The following is a 25208-nucleotide window of genomic DNA, read 5'->3' as shown; positions in this document are numbered from 1 at the left end:
ATATTCAATCTACATGACAGAGTTACTTAAATAGTAGTTATGATCGGAAAGAGAAGAAGTAAGAAGTGGGAAAGTAGAAGGTAAGCTAGTAGACGTGTGTGTACCTATATCCATAACTACTGCATATTTAATTAAACATAGTTCTAGGTTCTTCTGAAGTCGACAATCTATCTTCATTTAAACAAGTAAAATATTAAAAGTGAATGTGTCTGGTATTTTTCATAAGCTTACTTCTGAGTTCACATTGCACAAATAGGGTCAATTTTTTATTAAAATCGGTATCGGAATGAAATAAAAAACAATTTATTCAATAAATATTTTATTATCTACAATAATTTAACACTGACAGCTGCAGCTGTCAACTACACTCTACAGTATTGCCATCATTTGCCACAAACGTCGGCGCCATATTTGAGGAAGAGTGCGCGCCAAAACTGCGCCCTCTCTGGAGTTAGGGGTGCGACGTATTGCGGTTCCAAATCTATGGCGAGATGATGTGGGAATGGCAGCCATTCACCGTTCGTGGTGTCTGGGGTTGGTGTGCTGTGAATAAAAATAAATAGATGCGATTATGTATATAGACGCTATATATAATATATAGACGCGATTTTTTCTAGTTAGGTAATCGAATATTTTTAATGAAAAGAGAACTTTTTTTAAAGGGAAAATATATGCTTCATGCTTGGAAAAATCAGTATATGCTTTTAGTTATAGCTTTTATCATGAAATCTAGAAGCTATTCTAGTTAAATGATGAACTCTTTTAAACTTACAATGCTTGAATTAATAATAATAGTTTAAAAAAACTAAAAAACACGCTTTTTATAGAAAACCGAACTAAAAAATAGAAAATTTTATCAAATTAGTGTATTGTCATCGGTCCTCAATAAATCTACAAAGTTTGAACGAAATCTGGCCGTTTAAAGTGGGTCAAAATCGCGCCCAAAGAAGTCGGTTACAAACATACAAACATACAGGTGAAGCTAATATAAAGCGTGTAATTATCGAATTGAAACTAAAGTAATATCAGTAATACAGCTAATGCTAAATTAGTATTATAAATAGCTGCATATTTTTTAAGCTTTCATATCATAAAAATTTCATAAAGTTATAAAATAATCAAAGAAATGATTAGTAAAAAATTACCCATATTTCGCAAAATTCGTCCACAATTGAGTCATGAACGTCACAATCCTTGCATCATTCTCATCCATTACTAACGGTAGCCTCTCCAATTCAAACACATAAAATAATTCATCAGTATGCGATGTTGCTGGCAAGCTACTGTTCGTCAATAACCTTCCTAGATTCCTGTTACCAACGTAGCTGAAAATGTACTGATACAAGTCCGTATTATTGCCGTATAGTTCAGCAAATAACGCTAAAGGTCCTACGTAACAGAAATCTGTGTTCATATTAATAATGCCGCCAACTAAAGATTCATCTGACGATATATCTGTAAAGAACGTGTCTTTGAGCAATTGTCTAAAATCTTCCTTTTCTTCAGGTGGTACGATAAAGTTCCTCTGATCTAGTGTTGAGAAATCTTCATTTTCTATTCTGTTCATTTGATTGGTCACTGTTTCATAGTCCAGTATGCTTGATAGACCCTCTACTGTGTTTATTCCTATAACTGTTGGGACAGGATGGAAGCAACTAGGTTTATTCGTCAGAATATTATATGGAGTGTCTGTTAAAAACGGTTCCTCATCTTTGAATACTTTCTCGACTGATGGCAAGAATACTGATTTAGCATTCAATTGTGTCTGTATAGCTTCTTCTACTTTAGCAATCGGAGTTTCTGAATACAATTTGAACAAAGCTTTAGGGTCTTTGGTTTTGAGGCTCAAACATTTAGCAATATTACTAGCGGTTGTTAACGGGAAATGATCGAATGAACGAGGTGAAAACGGCGTACCGCTTTCAGAGATAATCCTGCGGAACAAACCCTTAGTGCTATCAGACATTGTTAAGTATATAGCTGCTACACCACCACTGCCTTGTCCGAACACGGTAACATTATCCGGGTCTCCTTGGAAATTGCGTATATTGTTCTGAATCCACCGCAATGCCGCTCTAATATCCTTGAGTCCAGCATTTCCTGGAGCATCTTTAGTTCCAAGATTAAGAAAGCCGTACACATTTAGCCTGTAATTTATCGTAACTACAATGACTCCGTGACTGATAAGGAACTGTGGGCCGTAGAATATGGAGGAACAAGAACCGACGCCGAAATCTCCACCATGGAGGAAGACCATAACAGGACAGGTGGAGTTGATGAAAGCTGGAGTGAAAATGTTCAAGACGAGGCAGTCTTCGTTATCGCTAGGGGCGGCTAGAGGGTCGTATGTAGTGAACTGTGGGCAAAGCACGGCTTGGTGGTCAGCTTTGTAGATGCCAGAGTATGTAGGTGGTGGAGCTGGGGCCTGTTAAAAGAGTAATTTTTATTTATACGATTTTATTTTTGTTTTACGACGTTATAACCTAGTTTGCTAGGTGTTACAATATTGATTTATTTAACATGTTGAAGTCTTTAAATAAATACAATGAAATAGCAAAATAACAGTTTTTTTATGTTTTTGATATTATTTCGTGGAATTAGATAATAATATATTCTGATAAAAGTAGAAGAAATAGAACATGTAAATGCTTACTTTTATATTATATTATAAAATGAACACGGCTTAAAATCTGGATTAGCGTAAAAGTCGCGCGAATCCGATAATATTTTTCACAAACGATACGAATACAATGCTACATTATTGATTTAATACATTTTACGACACGATATAAAGTAATGAAAATAAAATCTATCTTTAACTTACCCTAAATTTGACAGGAACTCCATACCTGATTCCCAAAAACTCATAATACAAACCAGTAGGCGACAAATTTCCCTCCACTTTTCCCTCTGTAGTCGTTACAACTAAGGATTTTTCAAATGCAAACGTTATCCCAATTATGGCGGCAAAAATAACAGCTGTGTATAATGTTGCCATGACGCTTACAATTCCCTAATTTATGTTATAATTGAACCCTCTATATTTTAAGAAGGCCGTTGCGGCCCTATATTTTGTCACCAGGTAATTATAAATAAGGAAATAAAAATTAAATTAATAATAATACAGTCCAACTAATTGATAACTAAACCTTTGTCTCTTCGATTAATAAAACAATATGTTAAACAAGGCGTATTTATATTATCATTTAAAATCATTCCGAAATATTTGTATTGTTGCCAAATCAATTTATTTTACACCTTATTCCCTTAGTTTTAGTACGTGATGATAAATGGTTAAAAACGTGACTTTTCAAGATCAGATTATAAAAGATTACAGATGGACAATGGTTATTATGTAAGCTTTGTTTATTGTGATGTTAGTTAATATCAAGCCAATTGCAGATAATATTTTTGATTAACTTTTTCAAAATTTTATGATACGGCTTCATTTCGATTGCCGCTTGGTTACGAAACCAGACGATTAATTATTGACTAGAAACAATTTTTTCTGATGCATTATTGAATAATAATTAATATCTTTCTTTAATTGTGATGTATTGAATACAGTTAATTTACTAGCACCTTAATGAATGAAAAAGCTCCGTAAAGCACCTAAAATAATATTAATGTCCTAAATCTTTAGTATACGATAGGTATTAGACGTAGTATATATCTGTCAACTGTGGTATTAGTTATTTAAACGTTGTCTAATAAGTAGAACATAATTTATAAGAGGTGATAAGAGGTGATTATAAAGTCATAAATAATTGTAATAGCACAGCACAGCTGATGCTCAAACTTTTGTTTGACCTAAATTCCATGAAGCTTCAAGGACGGAAAAATTATTAAAAAATATAACGGCAAATTGGCATCTTCGTTCAGAAATTTGATATGTTTATGCATAATGAGGCTTTTGTTTTATATCAAACATTGTTGGACAAGGTTAATTTTCATAAATTAATAAAGATATACATATTAACATTAATAAATGTTTATTTTATATTTAACTTCAAAAACATGTGAAAGCTTTATAAAAAGTGAAGTGAAAGTAAATCAATTTCCGAACAGATATCGCTTTCGACAAGTATTTTCATTTTGACGTTACATTTCTGTTTAATTTTTACAATTAATTACATTTATTTTTGTTAAATTCATCAGTGTATCATTTTTAATAGTACAATAATTCTTAGAACTTTTGTTAAGAGTTTAAAGTGTACGAATTCCATTCTCATAACTAAAAATAAAGTTTGGAGTTTTAATTAGCTGCTTACGTGTGTAAAAGTTTAATTGTAGATGCAAATAATAATGCAATAAAACTCCATTTTTGCATTCCACGAAAGATGAACAACGTAGATATGAATAAGAAACCAGGGAGAACAGGGCCAAGGATCCGCATCACGCGACCAGCGCTGCGAAGGACTCCAGAGGAGAATTTACAGCAAAACCTGGATCCAAACTTTATCTACACATGTCCATATTGTTGCGTTAAATTCACGCAGAACAGCCACTTCTTCCGTCACATGACGTCGAATCATCAGCTGCAACAGAGTCAAGCGACATACGAATGCAACGATTGCCAAATAATATTCAAAAAGAAAAGCAATTTGGATATCCATTGTCAGACCCATCATCAAGTTAAAAGTAAGTCGAAATGCGAGTCGTGTTCGATAACATTCAAGTCGCGATATTGTTTACGTCGTCATTTGAAATTGAAGCAAATATTGGCGGAGAATTCGTGTGTGAAATGCCAAAAGAAATTTACAAGCAAGGATAGGCTGAACAAGCATTATAATAGTAAACATACATACAAACATATTACGTTTGAATGTGACTTCTGTTCGTTGAAATTTAGGGCGAAACAGTCATTGATGAGCCATTTGAATCGCATTCATAAGAAATTATGATTTTTGTAAGCTTAGTTAATGTTAAACATTATTTTAAAGTCTATTAAATGACCCACAGTAAAAAAAATTAGCTCCATAATATCATAACATGATTTTATATTCTAATATTACACAAAACTGCTGATTCTTTTCCAATCTTATCAGATATTATTATTTCAAGTGCTGTCAATACTACTTATCGTTTATTTTTTCTTGTAAGAAAAAATAATGCTTAAATTCTGTACTAACTAACATAAATAGAATTGTGTGTCAACATTTATTTATGTATTTATTAATGTTCTTGCGTACTTTATAAATTATTTAATTTTAACATTTCATTAGTAAATAATATTTACATTTAGATTCATAAATAGTGTATTAAACTTTTTTTTTAATAATATATGAAGTATGTTAGAATTATGAAAATGATTGATTTTAGCATGTATTTTAAAGTTTTAAAGTTCATTATCAGTTAGCCATAGTAAAAACATAAAAACAATTAAATAAAGTAAAATTTGTAACAAATATTTATGAATATAAATGTTTTTATAATAAAGAGATTATTAAATAAGTAGTGACTGTAGACAAAGCTAGCTTACAGAGGTTGTCATCGTACTTAATACGTATCTAAATGTATTAATATCATCTATACTAACAATATAAAGCTGAAGAGTTTGTTTGTTTGAACGTGCTAATCTCAGGAACAGTAGTTCCTAAAGAAAGAACAGTAGTTCCGAAAGAATTTTTCAAATCGAACAGTAGGTCTTCTTTCGGTGTTAGATAGCCCATTCATTGAGGAAGGCTATAGACTATATATCATCACGCTACCGCAACCAATAGGAGCGGAGCCATGCGGGTGAAACCGCGGAGCGCAGCTAGTTTAGAATATATTTGTACTAGGTTTCCGCCTGCGGCTTCGCCCGCGTAGTCAAAGAAAAGCCCGCATAGTTCCCGTTCCCGTGGAATTTCCGGGATTGCGTCATTTTCCCGGGATAAAAAGTAGCCTATGTCCTTTCTCGGGTATCAAAATATCTCTATAGCAAATTTCATGCAAATTGGTTCAGTTATTAAGGCGTGATTGAGTAACAGACAGACAGAGTTACTTTCGCATTTATAATATTAGTATGGATTCGATTTATTGCCCGATAGAAACAAGAAAATAGGTTTCGAATAATATCTTATAATAATTAGATGTATAAAAGTAGCTTCTACACAGAAGACTTGGCATAAATTATTCTCCAAATAATATAAGTATATACTTTTTAAAGCAAGTTTATTAGATTTTGAACTTATTTATCTGTAGTATTAAGTTAGACTTAACTTAGCATAAAGTTATCTACTATGTAAAACTAACAATTTTAGCTGTTGAAAGAATATCTTATGAATATAGATCTAGTAATAACATTAAAATTATATCATTTTTTCTTAGAATCAATGTATAATAGAATAAACTTTAAAAAATCAAAAATCAGTTTTAATAATCAACAGTTATCTTGATTTTTTAACATATGTAGTTTGATTTTTTAACCGACTTCAAAAAAAGGAGGTTATCAATTCGGCCGGTATATTTTTTTTTTTTTTTATGTATGTACACCGATTACTCCGAGGTTTCTGAACCGATTTACGTGATTCTTTTTTTGTTCGATGCGGGATGGTGTCGAATTGGTCTCATAAAAATTATATTCGGATAGGCCCAGTAGTTTTTATTTTATGAGCATTTTTGTCTGTAGGTATTTGTAAATTTTGCAAGTGCAAGTTTGAAGTCGGTTGTTTTTAACGCAGTTATCACTTGTTTATTACCTATCTTTTTTTGATGTTAGTATAATTTAATTATTAATTATAATTTCTAACATTTATTTATTAGGCTTATTTATTTCTACACCTTGTGTATAGGTTGTTGGTTTATAAATAAAATTGTAAAAATTTCTGTGTTTTTAATTTATCACACTATCCCCCATTAGAATTTAATAGACAGTAGCTAGCCTACAAAAACAATATTCGATCTCGAAAAGCGGCACGCGCACACACGAGACGTCAAAGTGAGATGGCTTGAATAAACTGTTGTGAGCAAGAGACAACTGAAGTAAAATGTGGCTAGTTAGCAACACTTCGAGGTGCCATTCCTGGGGCGCTAATAATCTATCTACACCTTTTACCAATAATATCATTGACTACAATAATAATAAAATTAAAAGTAAATGCTATCATGAATAGTACTGCTTTTATTATGTGAAGCATTCACTTTGAAAGTAGAAAGAAATAAAAAATATCTAAGTATGTCAAAAGAGATGTTTTTGTTTTTAGTTACACAAATTTTTTTATCATCAATAGATATTAGCTTACCACATAGTCTAAGAAAAACCCGCATAGTTCCTATTTGTATAGGATTTACGGGATACAACTTATCCTATGTCCTTTCACAGGTTTCAAGCTATCTCTGTACCAAATAGGTTCACTACTTTAGATGTGAAGAAGAGACAGACAGAGTAACTTTTGCATTTATTTCATTATTAGGAATAGGGATTTTAATACAAATATAACAGACCTCAATCAAACGCTTTATTTTTCTTATTATCATAGGTACTTAGGTGCAGACATTTTCAAATTTGAAACCTCTTACAAAAATTCTTAAACTATTTTATGATCAGAACATTACTAGTAAAAACAAAATGCTTCAGGAGGTACCACTCTTCATTCACACAGAATAAAAAATAATATATAATACCACAGATAATTTATTAAATATATACTAATATAATAAAGCTGAAGAGTTTGTTTGTTAGAACGCTAATCTCAGGAACTACTAGTCCGATTTGAAAAATTCTTTCGGTGTTAGATAGCCCATTTATCGAGATAGGCTATAGGCTATATTATCATCACGCTAAGGCCAACTATATTATTATGTGTATGTGTTTAAATAAATTTGACATGGTAAACTAGAATGCCTATTTTATTTGTATACAGATACAGAAGCAAAGCTATTATTTGAGTATATGTAGAAATTTAACCATTTACAGAAATTTATTCAGATATGTAAATGTACTAGCTTACCACTCGCAGCTTCACCCGCACAGTCAAAGAAAAACCCGCATAGTTCCCGTTCCCGTGGGATTTCCGGGATAAAACCTATCCTATGTCCTTTCTCGGGTATCAAAATATCTCTATACCAAATTTCATGCAAATTAGTTCAGTAGTTAAGGCGTGTTTGAGTAACAGACAGACAGACAGAGTTACTTTCGCATTTATAATATTAGTATGGATGTTATTTCAAGAGCAACTATGGAGTTTCTTGCCGGTTCTTCTTCATAGATACTGCTTTTCTGAATTGGTGGTGAATGTTAAAATTATGTTATGACGATTCAAAAGTGCTTCTAGAAGCCTTAATTGAATACATAAATGTTTGAATTTGAATGTAGTCACTTGTAGCTGATAATTTTGATCCAATTGCTCATAGAAATGACCTTTAAACTTATAAATTAAAAAACATAACAAATGAAATACAAATTTACTTATAACTAAGCACATTAATAACTCAGCCCCCGGAATCACAGACACAATAGAAAATCTATTGTGTCATGGTCCGATCGGGCCGCTCGGGGCTCAATGGGTGAACACTGGATTTTTAAAATTGTTGGACTGGAATGGACATTCTTAAACCCACTATGAATGAATTATAATCTAAATCTTACTTCTTACTTATTTCACTAATATATTACCACATTATGTTTTTCTCTCATATGCCTTGTCAAATGATCTTTTCTTTTGAAGTTATTAACGCATTCCGTACATTTGAACATCACATGCAGGTGTTGAGACTGAATGTGTCGTAACATGTGATCTCGCCGCTTAAACTGAGAATTACAATGCATACATTGATTCTGTACTATACTTAAATGACTGTTTTCATGCTGTTTTAATTCCGAGTACAAACGACATTCGAAACCGCACACGCGACAGGGGAACTTCGCAGTCTTTCTGTGAACTTTTATTATATGTTTGCCGACTTCTCTGTTGTCGCCGCAGCTTTGGTTGCACAAGGGACAATGTGAAGTCATTTCAACCTTGTGTACGCAATTGATGTGCCGCCGCAGGTGGTCTGAACGGCCGAAGGAAGTAAAGCAAAATTTACACGTATATTTCATGTCACAAATATGATTTTCTGTGTGTCTTTTAAAGTTTTTTAAGCCGGAAAATTGCTTGTTGCAGTTGGGACATGTATAGCTTGCATCGGTAGCTTCCAGTGAGCTGGCTTCTTGGATCTCTTCTTGTTCGCAATTAATTGCATCTTCATGCTCTGGTTCGACCATGTTTGCGAGTAATTCTTATTTATTTACTTCGAAATTACTATCAACAAGCTGAGCTAATTTCTGAGATGACAATTATTGTGGATTGTTAATTAATGTCATACTATGTCATACGTCCTTCCTATAGTAAATGCCACTGTCAAAAATGTTATCAATAAAGTTAAATTGAATTCTAGTCCTTTGGATTTTGGAATCGAGCAAAAATATTTTGAACCCACCCATTATAATGAATAGTAAACTTTTGGAGAAAATCATGTTAATGCAGTGAAAAGTTACTATTACTCTTGCAAAGTACTATAATTGTTATTTTAACTATGGAAATGGTAAAATAAAACAAGAAAAACGTTAGAAAATTAATCAATATAATAATTTTTAGGATTAAAGTCCTTAGCACCGATTCTAGAAGAGTCAACAAACCATACATCCATGTTTGGTTGTTCGTTTGGTCGTTTCACATACCCGTAACTGGTAAATCTTTTTCTATGTTCCGATTTCGTGGACAGAAAATGCAAGATTGTGACAAAAGCTGAAAAAAAGTAAATTAAACTAGATTGATTTTAAAAGAAGGAAAAAATGTGTATTTAAATTCAAATTTAATATACTTACAGATAATTAAAATTTGCATACACACGTTATGCCAATTCATTTTACTTCTATCGCGGTCACAAAAATGACGCCCGACCGCGTCCGATGCGTAACAAATAGTTTTTAATTAACACACATGTTCTAGAGATTATTAAATTTATTTACAATGCGAATAATTTCACATAGTTCGATAAATCACTACCTACATAGTAAAAAACAAAGTCGCTTTCACTGTCCCTTTGTATGCTTAAATCTTGAAAACTACGCAACGGATTTTGATGCGTTTTTTTAATAGATAAAGTGATTCAACAGGAATGTTTTAGTATATGTATAATTTATTAGGTTTTAGACAAAGCGGGCGAAGCCGCGGGTGGTAAGCTAATGTCGAATAAAATTGAAAAAAAAAAAATAATTTTCAAAATTCCTCTATATATCTTAAATTGTTTATTTTATCCAATGTTAATGTTGTCATGTTTTTCTCCCTGCGTTGAGCAGTCTCTATGCAAAAATTTATCAAATTCGATTCAGCAATTTTGACATAAATACATTGCATAGGAACACCTACCTACATACAATTCCAGATTATAATATTAGGACAGTACTTTTAATTCCCAAATAAAACAACAAACAATATAAAATTCATTTATTTATAATATGGCATCAGTCGTCAACCGGCATTACCGATTCAAACCCATTTAACCGATATTCTGTACTATATTTATCGGTTGTAAACTTGGGTTTATTATATTCTGCTGAAAGTATGGGTTCGTTAATTCTATTTCCACATATGGCTCTTCTTTCTTCGATGGTAAAGCCCGGGGTTGCTGTTGACAAAGAAAAATATTTCAGGACAATTTTCACACACGACATGATCTGAACCCATACTATAGTCCTTTCCACCTAAGATGATTTCTGTGACACATCGATTTTTGACACGTGTAGAGATGTCTTTACTGAAATCATATCAATTGTTTCCGATAATCGATAATATTTTATATGGAAATGAAATCGATTTGAATAAAGTACCAAAATTAGTTTTTTCGGCATTTCGCCAACAATTAACTAAGCAGCTTAGCAAACAACAGCAAAAAAAGGCAATTAGTAACAATAACAGAATACCACGTAAAATAGCAATATAAAAATGCAACTTGTATACAAAGCTGACGCACTCGTACAGACGATTGACTCGATTGACAAACGATCACAAGATGGGCGCCGATTATATGTTTTCCAACTCTATGATTTTTCAACGATCCATTTCATGTACACGAATTGCGTAGGTATTATATTTTTGTGTTATTTTATTTTATTTTTCATTATATTAAACTAAACAATACTGTTTTTGATTTATAACCTTAAGATGTTTCATTTTTATATTTTTGGTAATAATGCCGCCATAAAATAAAAATAATATGCACTAAAATTATTTTGGCGTTTTAAACATAAAATACGTAATTCGGAACACGACGAAGTGTCACAGGAATCATCCTACGTGAAAAGGACTATAAGTTTTCGCTTGTGTTACGGAAACCAGATGGCTGATAAACATACATATATAATTTTAAATTAATACATAAATAGATAATTAGAAGAGCAGAGCACTTGAAGCTGTTTGTCATTTTAAATATAGATAACGTTGCTATGGGATAAAGCACCTTAATGCTATAAGATATAAGAATACTTTTCGCATGTATACCTAGATAGATCAAAATATATGGATAAGGATACTCATGTTTTTACGGGATAAAGCACCTTATTGCTGTAGATATAAGAGTTATTTTCCCATAACTTCTTGCATTACCAACCTACGCCGTAAGTCGTTGCTACGGGATGCACATGTTGTTACGGGATTAAGCAGCTTATTGCTCTATATAATAAGAGTTAATTTCCTATAAAAATACATACCTTTCGTTTATTACCTTGCATTATACGCATGTGAATGTAGCTGGGCATAAAGAGCATTTACAGTTTTTTTGCCATTTTTATACAAAAGAAAGATAATGTTTCTACGGGATAAAACACCTTATTGCTACATGCCATAAGGCTTCATTTCGCGTGCAATACATACCTAGATAGATAGATAATATAGGATACAGATACACATGTTGCTACGGGTTAAAACACCTTATTGCTATAGTAGTATAAGAGTTATTTTCATATACAATAATTACAATCCGACATTACCCATTTTGGAAGGGTAGATATTATATTGTTGTTACGGGATAAAGCACCTTATTACTATGAAATACGGCTCATTCTTCCTGATATTACCTATTTTTGAAGGGATACGGATGGTTACGGGATAAAGCACCTTATTGCTGTATACTATAAGAGTCATTTTTCCATAAAATACATACCTTCCGTTTATTATCATCATGCATCATACGCATATTATGTTTATATATGGACGTCTGCCATGTGAATGTAGCTGGACAGAGAGAGCATTTGAAGCTCTTTGTCATTTTTAGAAATAAAAATGACAAAATAGGCTAAGCATACTCATGTAGTTACGGGATAAAACACCTTATTGCTACTAGTAACTAGACATAAGACTTCTCTTCGCATGCAATACATACCGATTTTTAAGGATACACAAGTCGTTGCTACGGGATACACATGTAGTTGCTAAAGGAATAAACACCTTATTGCCATAGCAAATAAGAGCTATTATTCCATAAACCATTATCCCACAAAATACATACCTTTCGTTTATTATCATGCATCATACGCATATGTTTATAAATGGACGTCTGCCATGTGAATGTAGCGGGACATAACGAGCACTTGAAGCTCTTTGTGTTAGAACGTTTCGTGTGCATCGCCCATACGTGGCCTTTTAGACGTTTTTCTGTCTGTGGATTGAATAAAAATTACAATGAAATAGTTGCCATTGATATAATCTATACTAATATTATAAAGCTGAAGAGTTTGTTTGTTTGTTTGAACGCGCTAATCTCGGGAACTACTGGTCCGATTTGAAAAATTCTTTCGGTGTTAGATAGCCCATTTATCGAGGAAGGCTATAGGTTATATATCATCACGCTAAGACCAACAGGAGCGGAGCAATGCGGGTGAAACTGCAGGGAACAACTAGTCTAAAAATAAAACTGAGAAAAAAGCTTTCATTTAGAAATTAAAGTTTTTTTTAACGGATTTTAACCGCGATGTATTCATTATATTATTTTCCCGACTTTTCGAACACTTTATAGCGAGCGTGGTCACGGGGAGACTCTCCATGACTAATATAATGAATAAATCGCGTTTTAAATCCGTTAAAAAAAATCTTTAATTTCTAAATGATAGATTGTTTCTCAGTTTTATTTTTAGACTAGCTGTTCCCCGCGGTCTCACCCGCATTGCTCCGCTCCTGTAAAATACTCAGGTAAAATTAAACACTAGAAAATACTAACAAGCTAAAACTGCTCGAGCAGTCCGTGTACGGAATACAGATCTCTAAGAGCGGCTGTACACGGACTGCTCGAGCAGTTAACGGCACGATGGAATTTCGTCATGAAGTTGACTGCTTGAAGCGGTCGCGACTGCTCGAGCAGTCATGTGTACGGCAGTGAATACCGTTCACCGCGCGGTCACTGCTTCAAGCCGTTGGTCTCAACTGCTTGAAGCAGTCTGTGTACGGCTGCTCTACGGGATACACTTACCTTATAAGATTTACCACAGATCTCACATAAATGCTCTCCATCCGGCTCCTTTTTGTTTTTTCCTTCGTGTATATTGTTCATGTGAGCGACCATTATTTTCGCTGTTTTGAATGGCTGTAATGGCAAAGTTTTACTTTTTATAACCAAGCATTTTAATGATAACAAAATAAAATATAACAACAACAGGATTTCTAAAAATGTTTTTATTATTATATTGGATCAAGAATAACTTATGTTTATAGTATATTATTTATAATTTACCTTATAACAAACTTTGCACCTATATTTGATCTGTTTCAAATGGTCCCAGTCAATGTGGTCGACCATACACCATTTGGTTGCAAATCTTTTATCGCAGTAGTGGCAGGCGTGTCTGGAACACGGAATTTTTTATTTATTAAATATCTAGCTGTGCCCCGCGGTTTCACCCGCATTGCTCCGCTCCTGTTGGTCTTAGCGTGATGATATATAGCCTATAGCCTTCCTCGTTAAATGGGCTATCTAACACCGAAAGAATTTTTCAAATCGGCCCACTAGTTCCCGAGATTAGCGTGTTCAAACAAAGAAACCCTTCAGCTTTATAATATGAGTATAGAATATAGATTATAAAAACGATCTAATGTAAAGATTCAATATTATAATAATTAAAATAATAAATAGTAATATCTACTTTTAAATAAATATACAAATGGCGTAAATAAATATATAAATGCGTATGATAACAATATACATCGAAGCCAGACTAAACAGGTACGTAGGTCAATGAGAAGAAGGTAGAGATCGCTGCCAACGATAAGGCCGCTTACTGTACATTGATTAATTTATTGTGTAGTTTATAAAATGTATCATATATGGTGTACAATAAAGAATTTTTCAGTCATTCATTTTTTTCAATGTGCAAAAACACACTATACTACAAAATGTTTAAACGTTGATGAATGCTTGCAAATTCGATATAAACAAAACTGTCCACGTAGTGCCGGTGCGGCAACGTCGCGTCAGCCGCTCGTCATGCGTTCGTCTGTCACTTTTTAATTTTTATACCGTTATACGGAAATTTTTTCTTTGTTAATTAACGAAATTTCTTAGTTTGCATTGTTATTAAATAGGAAAGAGAAAGAAACATTCTCCTATCCATTTATGTCAATAAACGTCACACTATGGGAACTCAAAGTACCAGGCGATCATAACTCCGTAGGAGTGTTATAAAGCGCGCGTCCCTATTAAACTTAAAATTAGTTTTTAATTGTCACTATTTTTTTTAATAAGCGAAATAGCACAGATTAAACAACAAATGTTTGAAAATGGAACATTTTTGTGATGTTTTCCCCGTTTTTCATTATTTTTTCACTATATTCAGTGACACAAAGTACCAGGCGCACAGACTCACAGGAGCGCGCTCTCGGGCACGTGCCGCTTGCTGAGCTTCATGTGGTTGTTGTAGCAGTCGCGGCTCGAGAACGTCTTCCCGCACTCGCGGCACTGGTGCGTGGTAGTTATTGTACCACTATACTTGTTAGTTACCGACGTTGTTTTCTATCCTCGTAACGCCCAGATACCTATTAAAAGGCATGCAGCTCGATAGGGGTACCGGCCCAAGCTGTTATCCAACTTTATGACATAAACGCCCACGGTACCTTTTTAAAGGTATCTGACAGTATCTGATTTGAAAACGCCGTAACATTTTAAATTACGCGCCAAATCTAATTACTGTTTTTTATCCGGCTACTGGAAAGTATGTTTTTGTCTATGGTTAAGCAATAGTGCCAATAGAAAAATAAAATATATGTAATTTCCGGCGAAAAGTCTGGCCATCTTGATTGACTAGAGGACATGGTAAGTTCAATCCATGATTATTGATGCAATCTTAAGTTTTTAACTGAGAGTATCTTACTCTGCTTGTTGACAAATAAGTAAATATTATAATTACATTTAGATTTACGCGAAAATAAAGAATATGCGTGTAAAATAACCTCGTAAAGTCTGGATACCTTTTAGAAGGTATAAGAGTATTAACATATTATTGGATTTTAAAAGGTATAAGGGAATAAACCACTAATCAATTTGATTTGCCTTTGCAACTTATGATTTAGACCGTTTTCTCCTTCATAATATAAAGTAAATTATTTAGTCTGTTACAGAATCTTTTAGTACTATCCTTTTCAGGTAACCCAATGAGAGATGAGCAAATAGATGAAGCTTAAATCAGTCAGATATAGAAAAGTATGAACTATTTGGAGATGAGGATTACAACATAAACCAAAACCAAGAAAGCTCTTCCAGTTCTGAAGAATCTGAAAATAATAGTTTTTTTATTAAAAACCAACTCTTATTTGCAAAATTAAGTATTTAAAAGTTCTATAGAAATATTATATCAATTTACCTACTATCATTCTGATTTTAAAAGGTATATGGGTTGCTATTATATAGTGTTTTTGGATCCAATTTCGAAACTTGTTAATTTTTGCTTCTGTCATCTGTTGGAAGTGGATTTCTTCTGATAGAAATCCTAAAACACGTGATAAACTAGCCTTTAAAAATAATAAGTACAGAAAATAATGATCATATTGTTCAAAAATTGATATTTTTTTCTCAGATTGTAAGTGTGAGATATGTTTTTGGTCATTAAAATTTTGGAAGACATGTATTAATCCAAATATTTATGTTCATTGTTTTTTGTAATATAAAATAAACCCTATATTGTCTACCGCTAATCAATAATATCAAAAATACGAATTTTGCGAAATCGGGTTTTGTAATACATTAAAGCCCATATGCCTAAATAAAGAATAACGAATTTGGGGTTATTTAGTGTCTCAAAACCTTCCACTGACATACATTTACATGCAGAAAAAATCCCACGCTCATACGGAAATAATAAGGCACTTTTTTTAGATTTCATCACCTCTGGGTCCGCACCATGTGAACCTTTTAAAAGGTACTTGGGCTGCAACCCAATGTTTGGTAAAAATAGCCTGGGCGTTACGAGGCTATTATTTAGTTTGGTAACATTTTATACGGGAAATTTTTTCTTTGTTATTAACGACGAAATTTCTTAGTTTGCGTTGTTATTAAATAGGAAAGAGAAAGAAACATTCTCCTATCCATTTTTGTCAATAAACGTCACACTATGGGAACTCAAAGTACCAGGCGATCATAACTCCGTAGGAGTGTTATAAAGCGCGCGTCCCTATTAAACTTTTAAAATTAGTCTTTAATTGTCACTATTTTTTTTTAATAAGCGAAATAGCACAGATTAAACAACAAATGTTTGAAAATGGAACGTTTTTGTGATTTTTTCTCCGTTTTTCATTATTTTTTCACTATATTCAGTGACACAAAGTACCAGGCGCACATAGACTCACAGGAGCGCGCTCTCGGGCACGTGCCGCTTGCTGAGCTTCATGTGGTTGTTATAGCAGTCGCGGCTCGAGAACGTCAAGTCCCGCACTCGCGGCACTGGTGCGTGGAAGTTATTGTACCACTATACTTGTTAGTTACCGATGTTGTTTTAAATGTATTTTCTATTAGTTTGGTCACTTTTTATACGGGAAATTTTTTCTTTGTTAATTCTTAGTTTGCATTGTTAATTAATAAATTATAGGAAAGAGAAATAAACATCTATGTATAAAACATTCTCCTATTTTTGTCAATAAATGTGCACGCTATATGAACTCAAAGTACCAGGCGATCATAACTCCGTAGGAGTATTTTAAAGCGCGCGTCCCTATTAAGCGCAATACACATTGAGCCCGCCGGGCCGCCGACAAAGCCCGGCGACACAACCCGGCGGCCTGTATGAAAAGAATCATGTCGGCAACATGCGCCCGCGCGTGTTACCCGCCGACATGTTGGCGGCTTGGGTACGCCTGCGCTCAGTTGCCCGGCGATTTTCCGACTTGTAATAAGTGAAGCCGCCAACTAGACCGCCGACAAAAAGTTGCCGACATATGTCGGCGGCCCGGCGGGCTCAATGTGTATTGCGCTTTAAACTTAAAATTAGTTATTTTTTTCATTGAATGTTTTTTTTTATTAGAGAAAATAGCACAGATTAAACAACAAATGTTTGAAAATGGAACGTTTTTGTGATTTTTTCTCCGTTTTTCATTATTTTTTCACTATATTCAGTGACACAAAGTACCAGGCGCACATAGACTCACAGGAGCGCGCTCTCGGGCACGTGCCGCTTGCTGAGCTTCATGTGGTTGTTGTAGCAGTCGCGGCTCGAGAACGTCTTCCCGCACTCGCGGCACTGGTGCGTGGTTCCTGTTTCCCGGTCGCGGTGGTTGCGCGCGTGACGTGCGAGGTTTCGCTTCCATTGGAATAGTTTGCCGCATATAGGGCACGGGTAGGATAGGCCGTCGTGTATTACGCTGAAACGAAATGTTGAGTATTTAGTAAGGATAGTTTTATAGACATACGAATAAAAACGACGTGCGGCACTCGGGGACTGCCACGGTAAAGCTATTGCATGCTATGCCTTCAAGCCATACCTCTGCCCGTCGGAGTGGGGAGCGTGAGGTTTTTTCGTTACAGAATTTCTCGATTCGGTCCCCGCGCTCAAGGCCCGCGATAGAAGCTATGCAATAGCTTAATATCTTTTAAATATGTAGTTTAAAAAAAAATGATATTTGAACAAATATCTGTCAAATATAGTGATACTTTGTACGTGAAACCTAACACTTTGTTAGTGATAGTAAACAAGTTTTTAGTATGACTAACATAAAATATAAGTCACTAGCCGTTACCCGCAGTTTCGATCGTGTGTTCTAAGGCTAATTAAGTGTTAGGTGTGTGTGTGTACCCTCTAACTGTCTACATGTACATAAATAGATACGCTGCCGCGTAGCGAAGTGAAATAGACAAACAAACATACACTATAACATTCATTATATTAAGTAATGCTGTAAAGATTTAACTAACCACATGTACATGTGTTACTAAAAAAAATGTGTGCGTGTACTAGTGTACACACGTAAGAAGTGAAACTTCTTTATGACCTTATTTTTCAAAAAATAATTTACTATATGCAACTTTAGAGCAATACGTCGAATCACGCGTGGTAGGGATAAGAAAAGGATGGCGCGTAACGAAAAAATGTTACACTAAATTTTTTTCCAACCCCGATAAAGAAGTTTCACTTCAAAAAAAATAACACTCACACATGTGCTCTGTAACTCTTCTGTGAGTGAAACACTTTGTCGCACCCCTTGCACGGTATATACAACATTTCCTTTGGCTTTTCATCCTTTTTGGCGGGTAGAATTCTGAAAAAAGTTATTAATTAACCGACTTCAAAAAAAGGAGGAGGTTATCAATTCGGCCGGTATGTTTTTTTATGTATGTATACCGATTACTCCGAGGTTTCTGAACCGATTTACGTGATTCTTTTTTTGTTCGATGCGGGATGGTGTCGAATTGGTCCCATAAAAATTTTATTCGTATAGGCCCAGTAGTTTTTATTTTATGAGCATTTTTGTCTGTATTTGTAAATGTTGCAAGTGCAAGTTTGAAGTCGGTTGTTTTTAACGCAGTTATCACTTGTTTTATCAAAAAACTGAACCGCCATAATGTAAATAGAATCACACGGGAAGCTGTAGCATTCTATCTTCTGCTTTTATCTTATTTATAGAAGTAACTGTACAGGGTGTCCCTGGTCCCATTGTTGGTATACTAAGCTCAAAGGAGGTTATAGTTTTGCATATGCTGAGTACGTAAAAAATACAGTTTATAAAATTCCAGACGCATTTTTTTTTCAAATAGATGATTTCTTAAAACTCTATGTGTACACCCATAACAAGCAACCCGCCCAACTTTGCCACCAGCACGTGAGCTATCGTTTAAGATTATGTTTTCATAGACAAAATGCTCACATTAGTGAAGTGGTATATTCCGGCTGCGCGAAGCTAGACACGAAAACATGGATTTTCAGGAAAAATGTACCAAAAAAGTTTGACGTAATTTTGTTGTTTAAGTACGTGATCAGTATATGCAAAACTACAAGTCCCTTCGCGCTTAGTATACCAATAGTGGGACACCCTGTATACACACGATCCAGTCGCAACTACTATCTCTTACTATCTCTTACCAACTCTATCTCCTCCTAACTCTCACTCAATACTCACTTCAAATGGTACTTCAGAGTCATTTTATTCGCGAATACTTTTCCACAACAGTCGCACTGCGGCTTCTCTTCGTGGCATACATTTTTATGATACGCTAGTTTTGATTTTGAACTGAAATATATATATATATATATTTAGAAATTACACACGGGGCCGAGTTATATATTAGATTGAATTTAATTTGATTCTACACAACTGCCTAATTGATGTAGACAGTTGATAACAAATCATAGCAAGTCAACGACTATTATCAAAGTGAGGGTAGTTAAAAATTTAAATTATCTATATAATAAATCTGTATCTGTCAAGTCTGTACATTGAAAATATTGAAAAAATAAATAGCAGGGGTGTTACTGGATCGATACCAAACCCAAATATGTGATTAAAAAAAATTTTGTCTGTCTGTCTGTCCGTATATGCTGACATAACGTGAAAACTAACGGTTCAATTTCGATGAAACTTGGTATAATTATACCATATTATCCTGGGCATAAAATAGGATACTTTTTATCCTGGAAAAATACGCGGAAAAAAATAAATCTTAATTTTACAGTTTTATCCATACACGTTGTTCTGTAGAACCGCGAAGACACGTTGCGTTACCCGCATTGGATTCTCTTTTTTATAAGATGTCATTGTCAGAGTTACTCAAAACGGATAAATAAACCATCCACGCGAAGACGGACATCCGCGCGGACGGAGTCGCGGGCGGAAGCTAGTACGTAATAATTTTCTTATTAAACTGCACTTACCAAAAAGTCTTATCACATTCGGTACAGGAATATCGTTCTATACGCTTGGCGCACTCATGCCTCAGCATTATTCTTTTCAATGTTGTTACTAGACCACATTCTTTACATCTGAAATGAAATAAAAATGAATAAAAAAATATTATCTGTATAAAGTCAACGAAATAAGGGGATAATTCCATACTATATTTAATATTATAAATGCGAAAGTAACTCTGTCTGTCTGTCTGTTACTCAATCACGCCATAACTACTGAACCAATTTGCATGAAATTTGGTATAGGATTTGGATTTTGATTTGGAATTATATCGATGTAGTATGATGTATAATTATATAGATAGCCCATTTATCGGGGAAGGCTAAATATCATCACGCTAAGACCAACAGGAGCGGAGCAATGCCTGTAAAACCGCGGGACACAGCTAGTCTAAAAGATTAGTATGACAAAATGGCATATTATGGTATTATTACAATGTAGGTCAGAAGTGAAATACTCACCGGAACGCTCTTAAATGTCGATTTTTGTGTTTCGTTAGGTTTTCCTTATTTATAAAATAACCTTTGCACACGTCGCACTGGTGGGATTTTGCGTCTTTCTGAAGGAAAAAGTTTAAAACATAATTTTATTACCATAGATAATAAATTATAGATACCTCTTTATTTAATACTAGCTTCCCACCCGCAGCTTCGCCCACGCAGTCTAAGAAAAACCCGCATAGTTCCCGTTCCCGTGGGATTTCCGGGACAAAACCTATCCTATTTACCTGGGTAAAAAGTAGCCTATGTCCTTTCTCGGGTATCAAAATATCTCTATACTAAAAATCATGCCAATTGGTTCAGTAGTTTAGGCGTTATTGAGTAACAGACAGACAGACAGACATAGTTACTTTCGCATTTATAATATTAGTATGGATGGTGCTGACAGAATAACAGCGTTACAGCCTCAGCTGTAACATTTATGCTGAGTCAGTAATCCCTTTCCCTGAGGTGATACAGATATAACATAATATTATTAGGTCTACATGTAATGTTATACCTTTTTTTAAGTTATAAGGTGTTGTCTAAATTTTAATGTACTGTATCATATTTTTTGGGAATAAATTTTTTTCTATTCTATTCTATTCTATTCCAAATTTGTGATTGGTTTTGTCTTCCAAATTGATAAAAACGAGCAACTATGGAGTTTCTTGCCGGTTCTTCTCCATAGATACTGCTTTCCGAATCGGTGGTAAACATTGAAAATATGTTATGACGATTTAAAATTCAAATTCAAATTTGAATTTGAATAATGAATGTACAGTTTCGACTTTTACGATTTTACTATATGTACTACTAGGTTTCCGCCCGCGGCTTCGCCCGCGCATTCAAGGAAAAACCAGATTGCGTCATTTTCCCGGGATAAAAAGTAGCCTATGTCCTTTCTCGGGTATCAAAATATCTCCATACTAAATTTCATGAAAATTGGTTCAGTAGTTTACGCGTGATTGAGTAACAGACAGACGGACAGAGTTACTTTCGCATTTATAATATTGGTATGGATATGTATAGATTTTACTATATGTATATTCTTAATATATATAAATCTTGTGTCACAGTGTTTGTCCTCAATGGACTCCTAAACCACTTAACCAATTATAATAAAATTCGCACACCATGTGCAGTTCGATCCAACTTGAGAGATAGGATAGTTTAAATCTCAAATCGTTTTAGAGAAAGCGGGCGAAGCCGCGGGCGGTAAGCTAGTTGTATAGATAGATATAAAGGTTGTAACTCACCTGACAATGTTTCCCGCTCAAGTGACCCTCTAACAATTTCTTAGAATTAAACTCCCGCACACAGTCACAACACTTATGTTTCAAACTCGCGAACTCAGCGCTCGAAACATCTCTTTCTCTTACTGAGTGCATCTCTTCTTCTGTCATAGAGAACTCTTCTACCAGATCTTCCGGTAGGTTATTTTGTCTGCGCGTTTTTGTCTGTCAAGAATAAATGTCAAAAAATCTTTTTAATCTGTTAAAAATATACAAAAAAAAACTATTTGACTATATTGTGTTTATCTACGAAAAAATAATAATAAATGACAATTGACAGCCCAACATTTTTTTTTATACAAAAAATATCAGTCCAAACTGGTCCCTGAATATTTATTATTAAAAAAAACCTATCTGTCAATTGAATGTCGAATTGAAGAATTATTTTCGTGTTAGATAGCCCATTTATCCAGGAAGGCTATACAGTATAGGCTATAAATGCGGGTGAAACCGCGGGGCACAGCTACTTCTACTATAAATTAGAACAACATCACACACTAGCATAAACAATATACTCATTGCTGCCTTATTGCTGCACATTATGATTACATACCTTTTTTCTTTTCCTCTTCTCCGGTTTCTCCTTCCTCTCTTTCTTACTCTTATTATCTCCATCATCTCTTACTAAATCCGATAAGAGAGTATTGTCGTCAGAAGAATGCGTGTCTATTGCCCCTAAATCAAATGTATCTTCGTCTTTTATGAATGTTTCTGAAAAAAAAAAATTATGAGAATATATTTTTATCTAAAAACTATGATAAAGAAAATGTCTGTCGGGATATAGATCCTTTTTTTTTCTGGTAGGTTTATAATTACGACCATGATTATTACTAGGACAATAAATCTGTAATCCTACTAATACATATTATAAATGCGAAAGTTTTTGAGGATGTGTGTGTGTGTTTGTTACTCTCTCACGCAAATATGTACTATATAACCGATTCCAATAAAATTTAGCACACATATAGAGGGTAACTTGGATTAACACACAGGATAGGAAATCCCACGGGAACGGGAACTATGCGGGTTTTTCATTGAAAACGCGGGCGAAAATCTAGTGGACTATAATCCATACTAATATTATAAATGCGAAAGTAACTCTGTCCGTCTGTCTGTTACTCAATCACGCCTTAACTACTGAACCAATTTGCATGAAAGGTATCTATACCTTTCATGCAATCTATAGATATTTTGATACCCGAGAAAGGACATAGGCTTCTTTCTAACCCGGTAAATAGGAAAGGTTTTATCCCGGAAATCCCACGGGATCGGGAACTATGCGGGTTTTACTGTGACTGCGCGGGCGAAGCTGCGGGTGGAAAGCTAGTTATGAATAATTAGGCATATTATGATTAGACATACACTATGGTTAGTGGTAAAAATATGTTATGACGATTCAAGTGCCTCTAGTAGAGGTCTAAAAATAGGCATTTGAGTATGAACTATCACAGTTGCCATAATGATTATAATTAGGACGAGGACTATGTCATTGTTTAAGATAAGAATTATCTACCTATACTAACATTATAAAGCTGAAGAGTTTGTTTGTTTAAACGCGCTAATCTCAAGAACCACTATCTGATTTGATAAATCCTTTCAGTTTGTAGCCCATTTATCGAGGAAAGCTATAGGCTATATATCATCACGCTAAACCAACAGGAGCGGAGCCACGCGGGTGAAACCACGCGGAGCAGCTAGTACTACATATTACAAATATAGTTTGTAAGTATGGATGTATGGATGTTTGTTACTCTTTCATGTAAAAACTACTGAATGGATTTGAATGAAATTTAGCACACATATAGAGGGTAACTTGGATTAACACATAGGATAGGTTTCATCCCGGAAATCCCACGGGAACGGGAAATATGCGGGTTTTTCTTTGAAAACGCGGGCGAAGCCGCGGGCGGAAAGCTAGTTACAAATAAAATTACCACCAAAAACATCAACATCAAATTCCTCCTTCACGTCTGCTACCGACTCAAATTTCTCTTGTTTAATTTCTTCCAAATCACCGTCTCTACTTGTATAGCCGACTAGTTTAGTGGTGATTAGATTTGTGGTAGCGTGTTGTGAAAGATCGTAGGGAGAGTTCAGGAAGGTATGCTGGAAGAGATTTGAATTATTTATTTTTTGGATAATTTCAAGATGTGTTAAAAGGCTGGCAAAAACTCTGTTCAATTTAATATTTTATCTATACTTAATAGTTTGTTTGTTTGAATGCGCTAATCTCAGGAACTGGTCCGTATGAAAAAAATCTTTCGGTGTTAGATAGCCCATTTATAGAAGAAGGCTATAGGCTTTATATTGTCACGCTAAGACCAACAGGAACGGAGTACTGTGTGTAATTATTAATCAGATAGGCCAATTTAATACATATGCTATATTCACATAGGCTATGTGTAGTAAAAACTTAAACTTAGGTTACTTACTTTTCTTGAGTAGTTAATAAGTATATCATATGACTTTACTATTTGTTTCTTAAACTGCATGATGTTTTTTATGCGAGCTAAACACTCCCAACATACTTGTATTGATAGGCCGTCTGGCACCTATAAATTGTAATTTTTAATAAAAAAAAAAATTAAGTTATTACAAATTAGGCTAAACAATATCAGAAAATGCATTGATTCTTAGTTGTTAGATCATAATTTAAGCCAAAAATATCAAATTTTACTTGTTATGAATTACTGCGAATTTAATTAAAAAAATGAGACGTAATGGCGGCTCTAAAGATTTCTGTTCCATTATTATTCAATGTTTCTAAAGATTTCTAACATATACAGTAAATACTAAGTAACTTTTAACGTTTTTCAAGTCAATTTAAAAACAAAAAGGTATTCCAAATGCGAATATTTATTTACTTACATCAATATCAGCTAATGTTTTAAAACATTCTTTAACTTCGTTTCTGTAAAACATATTCCGATTGTGGTTCAAACAACCAACACATATGCCGTTCACATTATATCCCTCTATATTTATGTCTATTTCCTTCATTTTCGATGTTTTTATTTTGGCTAATTAAATAATATAATTACGAACAAAGGAAGCTTCATTCCTTTCCTTCGGCCATTTTGGTAATTTGACAG

The 25208-nt window shown here is 34.1% G+C and overlaps 3 protein-coding genes and 2 long non-coding RNA genes across 5 annotated transcripts; 2 read left to right on the top strand and 3 right to left on the bottom strand.

The window, feature by feature from the left end:
• Window positions 1-369: 369 nt before the first annotated feature.
• LOC123704766 (juvenile hormone esterase-like) lies at window positions 370-3064 on the bottom strand. Its single transcript, XM_045653256.1, has 3 exons — window positions 2825-3064; window positions 1146-2425; window positions 370-543 (listed from the first exon to the last, which is right to left on the bottom strand). The coding sequence occupies exons 1-3, from the start codon at window positions 2996-2998 to the stop codon at window positions 384-386; spliced, it is 1614 nt and encodes a 537-aa protein (XP_045509212.1). The 5' UTR covers window positions 2999-3064; the 3' UTR covers window positions 370-383.
• Window positions 3065-4089: 1025 nt separating this feature from the next.
• Window positions 4090-5737, top strand: LOC123704790 (zinc finger protein 852-like). The gene has a single exon (XM_045653291.1). The coding sequence runs from the start codon at window positions 4341-4343 to the stop codon at window positions 4902-4904; it is 564 nt and encodes a 187-aa protein (XP_045509247.1). The 5' UTR covers window positions 4090-4340; the 3' UTR covers window positions 4905-5737.
• A 3791-nt stretch (window positions 5738-9528) lies between these two features.
• LOC123704806 lies at window positions 9529-9876 on the bottom strand. Its single transcript, XR_006753182.1, has 2 exons — window positions 9794-9876; window positions 9529-9713 (listed from the first exon to the last, which is right to left on the bottom strand). It is a non-coding gene; the product is annotated as an uncharacterized LOC123704806 (long non-coding RNA).
• Window positions 9877-10400: 524 nt separating this feature from the next.
• Window positions 10401-25191, bottom strand: LOC123704761 (zinc finger protein 26-like). The gene is made up of 14 exons (XM_045653250.1): window positions 24985-25191; window positions 24549-24668; window positions 24051-24222; window positions 22670-22827; window positions 22081-22281; window positions 20804-20901; window positions 20309-20416; window positions 19557-19667; window positions 18594-18698; window positions 17592-17804; window positions 13693-13804; window positions 13432-13545; window positions 12475-12624; window positions 10401-10596 (listed from the first exon to the last, which is right to left on the bottom strand). The coding sequence occupies exons 1-14, from the start codon at window positions 25114-25116 to the stop codon at window positions 10468-10470; spliced, it is 1923 nt and encodes a 640-aa protein (XP_045509206.1). The 5' UTR covers window positions 25117-25191; the 3' UTR covers window positions 10401-10467.
• LOC123704808 lies at window positions 15024-16230 on the top strand. Its single transcript, XR_006753184.1, has 2 exons — window positions 15024-15267; window positions 15598-16230. It is a non-coding gene; the product is annotated as an uncharacterized LOC123704808 (long non-coding RNA).
• Window positions 25192-25208: the final 17 nt, after the last annotated feature.

Source organism: Colias croceus, chromosome 30, assembly GCF_905220415.1.
Source record: "Colias croceus chromosome 30, ilColCroc2.1".
Lineage (NCBI taxonomy): Eukaryota > Metazoa > Arthropoda > Insecta > Lepidoptera > Pieridae > Colias > Colias croceus.
This window is presented reverse-complemented; position numbering and strand designations above follow the sequence as displayed.

Bases quoted from the DNA above. Each gene is read 5' to 3' on its own strand.
- LOC123704790 (XM_045653291.1), top strand. From the start codon at position 4,341: ATGAACAACGTAGATATGAATAAGAAACCAGGGAGAACAGGGCCAAGG.
- LOC123704766 (XM_045653256.1), bottom strand. From the start codon at position 2,998: ATGGCAACATTATACACAGCTGTTATTTTTGCCGCCATAATTGGGATA. The intron at 2,426-2,824 runs GTAAGTTAAAGA...CTCTTTTAACAG, and splicing joins GAGTTCCTGTCAAATTTAGG to GCCCCAGCTCCACCACCTAC. The intron at 544-1,145 runs GTAATTTTTTAC...TTTTATTCACAG, and splicing joins ACGAATTTTGCGAAATATGG to CACACCAACCCCAGACACCA.
- LOC123704761 (XM_045653250.1), bottom strand. From the start codon at position 25,116: ATGAAGGAAATAGACATAAATATAGAGGGATATAATGTGAACGGCATA. The intron at 19,668-20,308 runs GTAAGTGCAGTT...TATATATTTCAG, and splicing joins GAATGTGATAAGACTTTTTG to TTCAAAATCAAAACTAGCGT. The intron at 10,597-12,474 runs GTATGTATTTTG...CTTTGTCAACAG, and splicing joins TGCATGATAATAAACGAAAG to CAACCCCGGGCTTTACCATC.